Source organism: Hipposideros armiger, unplaced genomic scaffold (genome assembly GCF_001890085.2).
Source record: "Hipposideros armiger isolate ML-2016 unplaced genomic scaffold, ASM189008v1 scaffold_1004, whole genome shotgun sequence".
Taxonomy (NCBI): Eukaryota; Metazoa; Chordata; class Mammalia; order Chiroptera; family Hipposideridae; genus Hipposideros; species Hipposideros armiger.
Genome location: NW_017732354.1, coordinates 430,075 through 442,907, shown reverse-complemented (window position 1 = coordinate 442,907; position 12,833 = coordinate 430,075). Strand labels below are relative to the sequence as shown.

Here is a 12,833-nt window from a genome sequence, read left to right as displayed (position 1 = left end):
AAAGGAAAGAAAACCTTGCTGCTAAGTGAAAAGACATTAAATAAAAAATATTTTCCTTAATTTTAATGAAAAATGACATGTTTTCTCTCAATCCAAGATGAATAATTTTCACAGATAGAAAAATAAACAATGAAAAAATTTTTAGGAGACAGGTGTAAAAGTAAGTACGTTTTGCTGGTCCATAAAGTGCACGTGATGATTATTGTCCCCTGGAAGGAGGAGGGCCTGGCGCGTGCAGGTGGATGACCAGGAGTGCCCTGTGTGGCACCTCCCATACCCACTGTGTTCTTCGCTGGCACCTCGCTCCTTGGGGAGGCGCAGGGCTGTCTGGCACTCAGACTGCGCTTAAAATTAAGTCACAGCTCAGAGATCCCCCTCGGGACTAATCACGGGCTACAAAAAGTCTTACTCTGGAACGCATGAAAGTTAAGCGTATCTGAGTAAACGCTGCCTGTGGCCACCTGCTCAATGTGTTTGTGCAAAGAACACCTTTTGTTTCTTCCCAAACTGATGAGTGGAGAGAATTCGTGAGTAAGTCTTAGTCCAAGATCATAATGTCAGGAACCCTTTTTGTAGCAGTTGGAGGCGTTTTGGACGAAACATTTCATAGACTGAATCATAACTTGTGTGAGTTGTGGCATGGCCTCGGGTGACCAGGCGACATGGCGGCAGCGTGGGTGCAGCAGGTCTTTGTTTGGGGGCTGGGCCAGAGTGTGCTTCCTGGCTCGGCCGCACTGCAGCTCTGCCCTGTCCCACAGATACCTCCTCTGGCTCGGACGACGAGGGCTCAGTGCAGGGAGACTCGCAGGGGACGCCCACCTCCAGCCAGGGCAGCATCAACATGGAGCACTGGATTAGCCAAGCCATCCACGGCTCCACCACGTCTACCACATCATCCTCGTCCACCCAGAGCGGGGGCAGCGGCACTGCCCACCGGCTGGCGGATGTCATGGCCCAGACGCACATAGGTGAGTGCTCCCACCTGCTCTGTGCCCTGTCTTGCCCTTGGTCACCCTCCCAGGTGTCCTCCCGCTGGAGCCGCAGTCTCTGCTCGGGAAGGGACTCGTCTGCTCCACAGGGACGCTGGTGGCCGTGTCTGTTCTCGTGCTTCCTGCTCACACTAAAGTATGCACCTAGGTGGGCCTTGACTGTGACTTTGCTTTGACCTTGGAAATCACCTTGTATGGAGGTTCTATGACAAGTGACATCTTCTGTGTTGGAAAAAGCACAGTTAGGAAGCATTGCCTGAACTGGCTGGTGATAGTGTGGAAAGGAGATTAGGTAAGAACTACGAGAGGAGTGAGCGGGAAGACTCCTCAGGCGGGTCAGCGGGGTACACGCTTTCCTGCATCCATGTGTGCTGGTCACTCATTTTTCCATGGAAACGAGGCCTTGTCTGGTGTGGAAGGGACATGTACGCAGGCTGGATCGGTTCATTACAGTAGTGTCAGGAATGAGACCAGGCGTGCGGGGGCAGGACGCAGGGTCTGGTCTCGGTGCTCATGTGAACGCTGCATCTTCCGAAGTCGCTGCTTACTGGAGTTCTTTCTTTCCTTTGTCCCTCAGAACTGTTGTCAGTAAAAGGAGAAAATAGGAAAGTTCCTCCAAATTTTTAAAAGTAACACTCAGATGCAAAGTAGTGTTAAGTTTCAGTGTAACATGTTTTTAGCAACATGTATGCTGGTGAACGTGCCCTGAGAACCTCCATTTGAAATCACAGTAAGTTAAAAATTAAATGGAAATGTGTGACCGTTAAGTATTTCTAGGTGGCAAAGTGTCTTCCTGTGTGATTTGGAGCCTGAGCCAGTGGCCGTGGTCCGGCACCCACACAGGGCTCTGGCATGGGGTTGTTCTTTCACGTGCGCCACTCACCCAGCCCTGGAAACGTGTGTGATTGTGACTGAGTCCCCTCCAAGCGAATGCCAGAGTGTAACAAAGAAAACACATCATTTGAGCACATGAATCACTGCATTTGTTTCTCGCTATGTGAATTTGCACGTGGAGTGCCAGAGGGAACGAAGGCATGGAGGGTTAAATTCATCCAGACCATAAAAGGGTGCGTGACTCATGTACATGGGTCTCAGTGTAGCCTAAATATAGCTCCTGAGTGTGTGACACTTCAGCGATTTCTATTTTGGCACAAAGATAAGTTCCTAGACTATCTGGGGATTTTCTGTAAATATGAGAAAATATGGTTTTGAAGGAAAGCCGTGGCAAAATAATAAAATGAGAATTAAAATCCCTTGTTCCTATGACAAAGCAAAGGAAGTAAAAGTCAGAATTGGCAATATTTGACCTGCTATTGAGCTTGAGAACCTAAAAATAAAGTGTGTGTGCGCGCGCGTGGGCGCCTTTTAAGGAAGTTAGGGCAAAATGAACCGTCAGCTTGTGCTTCTAACATTGAGGGCAGGTGTTAGTGACATGCAGACTGTCTTTTGCCCCCCGGGGGAGGAGAACAGGAGGCTAAAGACGTCGTGTTGGAGCAAAGCCCCAGGCCCTAGTGGGCTCTCATCATGACGCACACGCTTGTCCCCATGTCAAGCAGGTTTCATGTGCAGTCATCCTGCTCCCACAGCTCTGTCTGCTGATGTTGTCTCACATGACATGCTGTTAGTGTCACACATACGACACTGACAGTGGGGCCACCAAGAAGTCACCGTCCTGAGATGTGAGGATAGACTTGTGCACACCTGTGACGCAGGCAAATGAGACCTGCTCTGAGATGGTCCCTGCGCCTCAGGCACAGTGACACCTTCCATTCCCGAAGGCCCTCTCTGCACAGCGAGAACCAGAAAGTTCTGAATCTTTATCACAATGTGCTTACTCAGGACCTTTGCACCTAACGTTCTAAAGACAACTGGAGCAGAAGGGATTCGTGTCTCTGGAATATTCTGTCAGCCCTCAAAGCTTAGGAGCATAACTTAGAGTAACCAGAATCACTGGAACAATTTTAAACATCAAGAGGCACATTTGTAAAGAGCACAACAGGAAGATATTATGGAATTAGTTCTCTAGGTAGAAGTGGAGAAATTGAAGAAAAACTGAATAGATTGTTAGACTAAGAAATAAGAACAGAGCAGATAAATAACATTCTTATACATTCAGAACCAAATTTTGTATATTTAGGGAGTTAAAGAGGCTTCTGCGTGAGCTGGTCTGTTTTTGTAGCTACAGGTCAGGTCTCTGTCACCCTTTGTTAACTGGCACATCTGGGACATCGTCATGTGTGGGTTTCATAGTCATGTGTTGGGGATGCGTTATCATTAGCCACATATTCATGGAACTAATTACCATTTCCAGAATCTTTTAGAATTTGTTGATGTGAACGCTGCTCTCTGTGTGTGCTGTTTGCATCAACAAGCGAAGTCTCTTCAGGTCCTGTGAGAGGACAGAAGCCAGAGGCCGCCTCACGCCCAGGCCTGAGGGGCCTGGAGCCTGATCTAGACTCGGGTTCTCTAGGGAGTTTATTCAGAGGGCTCGAATGGCCACCGCTGTGATAAATTACCTAGTTTATTTATGGATAATCATCCAAAATATCAGAATTCTTTTATAACCTCTCTATTGATGCTTTTAAACATTTATAGTCTTAAAATATCAAGTACATGTTGAGGATGGTGATGATGGCTTGGGGCTGGGGGCTCCCTGCCTCCCCTCACCCTACCCCAGCTGGGGAGTCCTTGCAGCTAGAGCTTCATCATCACAAGCTGGGCAGCGAGCTTTTCCTGCAAGGGCCCCGGAGGTAAGGACTTCAGGCCTCGTGGGCCTTACGCTCTCTGTTTCAACTAGAAAGAAAAAGGATTTTGCCGTAGAAATGCCAGGCAGAAAGGAGCCTCCTCTGTCAAGTACACGTTTCTTGCGGCTCGTTGGGTCAGTCGGTAGGAAAGAAGCCCCAGCTTGAGGGAGGGACATCTCACCAGCTGGCGTGACTGGGAGTGTTTGTTAGGTCCCAATGCCGTCCTCTAATCCTGTGTTATCAGGTTTATTCAGCGGTACATAAAGCCCCTTAGCTTTGCTGTGGGCAAACCCTCACTTTGGGTCCTGACCGCCCCTCTCCCCAGCCCGCCCCCTTCTGCTAGCCCCACACCGGGTCCCCTCCCCCCGCAGGTGGCCCTTTCCTGCCCTCTCTCTACGTTCTTGCCCATTTCATCCACTCCCACAGTTTGTAAGGCCACCTGCTCCTCCCTGACTCACACGTGTGCATGTCCCATCATGAAGTCCTTCAGCAGCCCACTTTCCAGAATGCCCCTGGCCCCACCCTGGACCCCATTGTCCTGCTGGTGTTATTAGGGCCCAGATCTGACCCTGTCTCTTTCCCCCAAAAATGCTTTGGAGATTTTTACCTGTCAAAATGGACGTTGTTTGTTTAGACTTTATACTTAGAATCAAAGTAATGATTTGGGGACCCACGAGTATCTAAGCCCTTCATCCTCTGTACACCCCATTGTGCAGGGGTGCCTTGCTGACTTCACCCATACCTGGGTGTACGTGAGAGAACCCACCTCTTGTTTACTTCTACGACTTTTTCCAGTGTTTAAATGCGTTTACCTCAGAGTCGTAATGGCCACCACCATTATGTACGTGAGTCACAGATTCTTTCTTGGAGCTTTTGAGAGGAAGGGTCCCCACGCAAGGGGAGAAATGACCCGGGCCTGATGCAGGATGGCAGTAATCACGTCAGTGTGGCGTGTTAGGCGTGGTGTCACTTTGCTCCCTCAGCCATAGTGTGGAGTGAGGCTTAGAGAGGTGACGGGATGCCCCAGGGACCCAGCTGATGAGTCAGACTCCCACTGGCTGGGTAGCGCAGCCTGGGTGACACTGTGGTCTCGCTGTCTGCTCGGCATCTTTGTTTTATTGCTTGTTACAAACGGAAAGAGAGCTCTTTCCAGCAAAGCACAGTGACACTGCATAAACACTGAAGATTTCAGCGTCCCCATTCCAACCCCTCTGTGGGCTGTGTGACAGTTGGAGCTTCCCTCATGAGTTTGCATTTGTGGATATAAACCAGAAAGCCGTTTCCTGAGGTTGGAGATTCCTGTTCTCACATTAGAATATACTTCCTACAATATATCTACCAGTCGACTGTGTGACTGTCCTGCATGTGTGAAGGTAGGGGACAGGTGATTCTTGGTCTGAAAATCTGTATAACCTGAGCTTGACCCTCACTGATGGGACACCGGCTGAAAGGAGAGTGGGAACACAGAACCCTGAGCCCTTTTCTGAGCATCTTCAGGCTAGTCCCCAGGTGATTTGTCTGCCACCAAAAAGCAGCTGTGAGTGTCATAGGCTCACACACACTCACAGATACACTCACTAATTCACACTCATGCACACATGCCTACACTCAGTGCTCACACTCATGCCTACACATGGACTCACATGCTCACTGACACGTTAACACATACAGATACACTCACATGCTCACACTCATGCTCACTCATACACTGACATGCTCACGTGCTCACTGACATGCTAGCATACACGTAGCACACAATCACACACTCACAATGCTTACACATACACTTGTGCTCACTCATGCTAGCATAGGCTCATACTCTTACATCACACACATTACACAGTCACACGTTCACACATACACTCATGCTCTTACATGCTAACATGTGCTCACACATCACACACACGCTTACATGCTCATAGTCATGCTCACATAAACACCCGAGAAAAGTTAATCTGCAACAGAAGACAAGGTAAACCAAGTATGTTTTGTTCCTCAGTGGTTATTAAAGGAACAAGATAAATCCTCACGTGACGTATTGTCATTTGTCACTTTTGGTTGAGACACCAGTTGGAGCATCTCTGTGAGGTGCCTTCCATGAGCTGGACAGTGGCCTTCACTGTTGAAACCAACATGTAAGTCTCCCCTTCTGGTTGGTGGCACAGGGACGCAGCACGGCTCCTCCTCCAGCATCACTGTTCGTCACTGTTGAACTTTGTTCACCTGCACGTTTTCATCCAGGGGCCTGGTTTGCCACCAACACATGAGGGGCATGGTCATGACCTCTTAGGGAGCTGGGCCAGCTGGGCAGACTTGGTAGGCCGAGGGCCTGTGTCACAGGGACCCCTATTGCTTCCTTTCTTCGCAATGACTACGGCAGTTGAGTTAACTGTAGGAAGCCAACTCAAAGGTTGGGTTCCTTTGAACGCGTCACTCACAGTCCATTGTCAGTCAGTGAACCATGAGCACGTTGCTTTCTACATAAGAAAACCAGGTTTCCTTTTCTCTTCATTTAGAAGGAGACTGAAAATGGATCTGTCACCACTGACCCCAGGGGTTCCAATTCATGCAGTTAGAATTAAAGAATGCTACCTTTCAGTGGGTGGTAGAACCAGACATGTCTGTCTGTAACTTATCTGCTCATTCTTTGAACTGTGCCCCCAGACTTGCAGAGTAGACAGTGTGGGCCATGGGTAGATGACTTCAGCTTCTGAATAGGACATGGAGCCCACCTGAGCTAGACACCTGCACAAGCAGAGAGAGCAGGGTTACCAAAGCAGGTCAGCAGGGACCCTGAAATGATCACATCCAGAAACAGCTGTGTGACGGGGTGGCTTGTTAGAAGAGTAAGAGACTGAAGCGCTGTGTAAGGCGGGACCCCTGAAACTCACGGCGCCAAAGCAGTGTGCAGACTGTTGTGAAAGTGGCCGAATGCACTCCCCTGCCCTCTTTCCCTGTGCCCGTCTTTCATTGCACATTCTCAGGGACTCATGTCAGCAGCTGAGAGTAAAAGCCAAGCAGGGCTGGCTGAGGCAGAGTGCACCCTGTGGGGGCATGTGTGAGGGTGTCATGGTAGCTGTGAAGCGGTGCTCATAGTGGAGGTGACGCTAGGCGGGTGGCTGGAAGGGTGGTCACCATTTTTCTCTTGGTTTAAAATTACTGGGAAGTTGATTTAAGGAGCAGTGGGCTGTCTGCTCAGGACATAGCTCCACCCTGCTGAGGGGCCTAATCTTCTAAGTGCTCCTGGTGCACGTGGCCTCCTGACCTCCTGCCTGGAGCTGGTGAGCATCACAGACCTATGTACCTGCTCCTTCAGCCTGACTCCACACTTTCTTCCCCATTGATAGGTGTTTCTTGAGCATCTGTTGCACACAAGGTTCTTTTAAGGACCCCAAAGATAGGTAGCCGGTTAAACAGTTGGGGTCCTGACCATCATCAGAATAACAGGGTGCAGTGTGTCCCTGCAGTGTCTTTCTGGCTTCCTAACAGATGCAGCTGCCGGGTCGGTGGCCCCACAGTGATAGCACGTGTGAGGAGTTCAAAAGGGAGTGGGAGGGTAGGTGACATCTAAATAAGTTAGGAAAGCACTTTGAAGTCACCCGGCTGTCACTATTCCTATTTTTTAATCACCAGATGTACTAGAATCATTATTTTTCCCAGCTTCAAAGTGGAAACATGGCAACGTTCCTGCTGCCCAACATGGAGATGGACTGGCCGTCTGTCAACCCATCATGAGGCTACAGCGTCACTCACACACAGTGAATCTGAATAAAATCAAAATGCAGTGAGCTCACATTATAGCTGCTTTTGTTTTAGGTGCTGAATTGAAGAGAATGTCTTTGGTAGTGTCATCTAACTGCTCTCCTGAGTGCCTTATTGAACAGCTGTGCCCTCCCACTTAACCACTGAGTGCCGACATCGTCATTGATGAGTGCTGTGCGGAGGCTGCTGCAGGTCTTGCTGTGCACCCGCACCCGAGGCACACACATCGCACACAGACGCCCAGTGCTCACCTTCTACCAAGCAGTGTCCTGAGATCCTTACATATGTCTTCTAATGTCCCCTGCAAGAAAGTCGCCACCATCCCTATATGACAGGTGGGGACACTGAGGCACAGAGAGGTTGGGACGCTGTCCAGAGAGGGCTTGAATCTCCAGAGCCAGCTGAACCCAAGCTCTGCCTTGAAGCTTGAGCTCAGCAGCTGCAACTGTGACGGGAAAATGGCTCTTCTGTGGACGCACAACTCACAATATCTCTTTTTCCATTGGCTGCTTAAAATGTTACTTTAGTTAAATTGATGGGACCTACTATGCTATTATGTCTGAAGTTTTGCCTCACTTTGTTGCAGTTTAAATTATCTTAAGGGTCACTTTATACTGAGATTTCTGTAGTAGACTTTGATTCAGAATCACGGTCTCTCGTAGAATATGGCAGTTTCTGAAACCCTGTTGCTTCCTTCAGAATAATTCTGCCTTGAGAATCAGGGAATCTGTGATGTGCTTCGTTACAGAAAACCACTCTGCACCTCCTGACGTGACCACATACACCTCGGAGCACGCGATACAAGTAGAGAGGCCCCAAGGCTCAGCCACGTCGCGGATAGCACCAAAGTATGGCAACGCCGAGCTCATGGAGACTGGCGATGGTACGTCTCCCAGCTCCTCCCTCCCTCCTTTGTAGGAGGACTTCCACTAACTTGCCTTTCAGCCCACAACTGAATGCATTTCTAAGTAAAAAGCTCGCTGAATCTAATTTACCAAGCCCTTTATGCACGTCCCGTAGAAAGTGGCACAGTCCCGGCAAAGCACATTGTCTCCAAGTTTGCCAGGAGTTACTCCTTGTAGGAAAACAACAATGATGTTGTAGGAATTTGGTCATGGGAAGGAAATTGGATAAGATTTTGATGTTCTTGCTTATGAACAACTAATGTTGGTTCAGCAATTAACATATTAGTGTACAAGGGTCACTACTGTGAATGGTTACTTAGAAGGGCAGGGTGAAGTCAGACATGAACAAAGTAGTTGACAGATGTGGGCCAGTGTGGTGCTTTAGACTTTGGAAGAAAGAGGATCATTTCTTCTCTATATTGGAAAGAAGATTAGTGATTTGATAAAATACAGCAGTAGGGGTTCTCTTTTATTCCTCATAGCTTTAACCTTGGTGAGCTCTTGTGACAGGGGCCGTTTCTGTGATCCGACCTGCAGCGACAGGCGTGAACGTGGACCACGTGCTTTATTCTGCTTTCCCTGAGTCTCAGTCTTTCCAGGGCCATGAAAGTAAGAACAGACTCCGATGATGACATGAAATGTTATTCCCGTGGCCTCAGTGTGGCATCCTCCTCACTGTGGCATGTCCTGTGACACTGTGTGATTCCAAGGTGATTAGGAAGGCCTGGACCCAGTCTCCCACAGGCAGCAGGCATCTCCATGATGGCCAAAGCCCAGAGGCACTGGGGTTCGTGAGCCCTGTTTGTGTGTTTGAAGTCACTCCAGTTTCCAATTCGATTGGTTCTCCTGGAATGCTCTCAGTTTCAGTGTTTGCTTTACTTCTCCACTAAATTCACTGTTTATTAAGTTGATCATTGCTCTTCTTCTGGTTGTTGCTGTTTTAGTAGATTCAACAATCTACTAAATTGTGAGGTCCATCACTTTCCACCGCCCTCCTGGTGGGTTTAGACGTGTCCCTGTGACTCCATGAAGCATGTTTGTCCAGTTTTCCTCAGCGTGTGAGGACCCCAACTATCAGAATCCCCTGGGGCACTTGTCAGAAAGCAGGTTCTGGGCCATACCCTAGATCCCACCTTGGAAGCTTGGGCAGGTCCTGGATGGTCCTCCATGTTCTGAATGCAGCTGGAGAAGCAGTGGCCTTGTGAAATAACCTGGATTGGTCTGGACCGAATCAGGTCTAACTATTTACTGGGGAAACACTGTGTTCAGATACTGAGGAGTCTGTGTTGTGTGTGTTTTTATATATTTTCAAAACTACAAAATATTTCACATCTCAACTTTGAAGGTGCCCATGAAGGGTTTTGAGGAGATCTGTTAAAGTGCTTTTTATTTGATAGAAAGTTTTCCTTGAATTCTGTCGTATTCATTATAAAGGCTGAGGTCTGTTTCTATGATGCCTGCAGTGGAGGAGGTGGGCACTGCCACGGTAATTACAGGAAGACGCCCTCAGGCCATGGTTCTCAGACTGCACAGTGCCCAAACCATGGTCACAGAGTCCCTTGCAGTGGGCGCATGTGACCACCGAAGATGTCAGCATCTTGGTGCTGCTTTTTGTTCATTAATTTGATTTATGTTAAACTTTTAAAAGTCCTTGCCTTTTTCAGTGATCATTTCACTTCTTCAGTTTTCAAAATGATGTCACATTCGTTGTTATAATAAATGTATTATATAATGTGGAGTTAGTTTTCCTCAGTGCTCATGGATAAATATATGCCAGCATTCTGTGCAAGAAATTGAACTTAGAGACTTTCATTGATGCGCTTCTAAAATGCACTGCCTGAATGTTCACTCAGGAGAACGGAAGTGAGATGTTGGAGGGACCCGGTGGTCATGAGGGGTGGTGAGGGGCGGTGAGGGGCAGTGCAGTCGCTCTGAGGCACCCGGATTTGTGTCTCCTACAGAATGTTCTCTTGGCCCCAGGAGGCCGAACACCAGTGGTCTCAGGAGAGACGGCCTCTCATCAGCTCTCTGATCCCTGTTGAGAGAGGGGACCTGAGACCTTGTGAGTGAGGAGGTGACAGACTCTGTTTTAGGAATTGAAGGTGGGACCCTGCCCAGTCTTCCCAACATTATGAGAACAGGATGCCCCATAACATTGTGAAGCAGAATCGTGTCTGCTGTGTCTTTGCCTCTCGCAGCTTCCCAGCAGAGTCACGTAGCAGAATGTCCTCACTCTGCACATCGTCCTAGGTGGTGCTTTGAGGGACATCGGTCTCAAGGCCATCCCTGCGATGGGGCTGCGGGCACATGGCAGCCACTGCACTGTGGTGCTTGTTCAGTGTGGTAAAGTCAGTCCTTCTGCCTGGGGTTCTGTTTCAGGAGTGCCAGTAAGTAGCCGGGTATCAGCAAAAATTCAGCAGCTTGTCAACACCCTCAAACGACCGAAACGACCGCCTTTACGGGAATTCTTCGTTGACGACTTTGAAGAGTTGTTAGAAGGTAAGAGGACCCTTTCCCGCCCCATTTGATTTTGATGGCCCCCTGATTCCATACACTATGATATTTTTCCAGCAAGGATATTTTACTTTTTAAGGACAATAACCTTGGCATTCACTATATGGCAGGACTCTTTCTGGAGACTGGAGTTTCCATGAAGGTGTGCAAGTACCGTCCCCTGAGCCAGGCCTCTTTCTAAGGATACTCTCAGGTTTCAGACATGCAAGTAAATCATGGAAAACCTTGCCAACAGTGATGCAGTCCCCTGACAATAAGCCTAGGAGGCATTCAGAGAGCAAGCAGCTTCTCCCCACCCCCACTTTACGAATCCAGGAGCTTGCTGATGTCTGAGCCTGCGAGTGCTCATGAGCCTCTTAACACAAACCCCAAAAGTGGAAGCAAAGCATGCTTATCACATCCAACGCAAGCCCCTAGTTCTGTTCTTTACACCACAGGAAGACCCAGCTGATTCTCTCTAGCATGTGGAAGCTGCCCGTCACAAACTGAGAGAAACCTCTTCTAGGAGCAAAAAGAAAAGTCTTAGTTCCTCATCTCTCTAAAGTCTTGGACAAATTGTATTTCATTTTGAAGTATTTATTTTTGTTTTACTCAAGGAAATATCTGTGCTTGTTATTCAAAGTAGTTCTAGTAAATTTAAATTTATATCTCAGTATTTAATGGCAGAATATAATTTAGTTAGATTTGAGCTCTTTGGAGTACAGAATTACTCATATATGAGGTGCGATCACAAAATACGGTGAATGCTGCTGCCGAGTGCCATCCAACAGAAAGGCAGGGATCTTCAATACAGGAAGCGGCACATCGAACCTTAGTAACAGTGTGTGACAACTTTCAATTTGTTCAGTGCAATCAGTCAGATGTGAGCTACAGTTGAGAGCAGGTGTGTTTTAAAGTGTGCCATAAATCATCCTCCATCATGACAACGCTTCATGTCACCCATCACTTCTGGTATACAGCAATTTCTGTCAAATAAAAACATTATGGTGTGTCCTCACCCACCTTATTCATCGGATATGGCACCATGTGACTTCTGGCTCTTCCCCAAAGTCAAAATGATTCAGGACATCGAGGCAGCCACAATAGTGCAACTGAAGACATGAAAGAGGACTTCCAGAACTGCCTCAGAAAGTGGCAAGAGCAATGGGATAAGTGTGTTGAAAGCAAGGGGGGTATTTTGAGGGGGATTAATGGCAATGTTCTTTTACTGTAATGATTTTTTTAATTTAAAAATTCACCGTATTGTTTAATCATACCTCATATGTTGATAGTTGACATTTTAAACCTAAGCGTTACAATCTTGTACTCGAGGCATGTTCAAATACATAGCTTTACTTGCTGTCAGTTCACAGAGGTGCTCAGGTCTTCCTAGGTACCTCACCTGACATCACTGGAGAAATTGTAAGAATTAAGTGCTTCCGTTCCATTCCATGATTCTAGAAAAGCACATGTGCGTGTTTTCCATGCTCTAATACGTTTAGGCCTTGAGTATGTATGTCCTAGCTTCTTCAAAGGGATAAAAACGTGATCATGCTGACATGGGTGTAATTTTTTTTAAAACCTCTTGTGTTCACGTGTATTTAGTTCAACAACCAGATCCGAACCAGCCAAAGCCAGAAGGAGCACAAATGTTGGCCATGCGTGGAGAACAGCTTGGTGTGGTTACGAATTGGCCCCCATCTTTAGAGGCCGCGTTACAGCGATGGGGGACTATCTCGCCAAAGGCCCCGTGCTTGACCACGATGGACACGAATGGGAAGCCCCTGTACATCCTCACTTATGGTAATCCCATGATGCTCAGCTGCCTTTGCTTGCTTCTGCACACACCTGCCACTCCAGGTGGCTTATTGCACATACCTGCCACTCCCTGGTGATTAACTGCACACACCTGCCGCTCCAGGTGGCTTACTGCACACACC

The 12,833-nt window shown here is 48.0% G+C and overlaps 1 protein-coding gene across 1 annotated transcript in view; it reads left to right on the top strand.

Annotated features, from left to right (window-relative positions):
• Positions 1-12,833, top strand: part of DIP2C (DIP2 acetate--CoA ligase C (putative)) — a 136,753-nt gene that overhangs the window by 33,684 nt on the left and 90,236 nt on the right. Inside the window, exons 4-7 of the mRNA XM_019631543.1 lie at positions 759-968; positions 8,244-8,378; positions 10,780-10,899; positions 12,499-12,696. Of these exons, the coding sequence (XP_019487088.1) occupies positions 759-968; positions 8,244-8,378; positions 10,780-10,899; positions 12,499-12,696 (663 nt within the window). The remainder of the gene's footprint in view (positions 1-758; positions 969-8,243; positions 8,379-10,779; positions 10,900-12,498; positions 12,697-12,833) is intronic.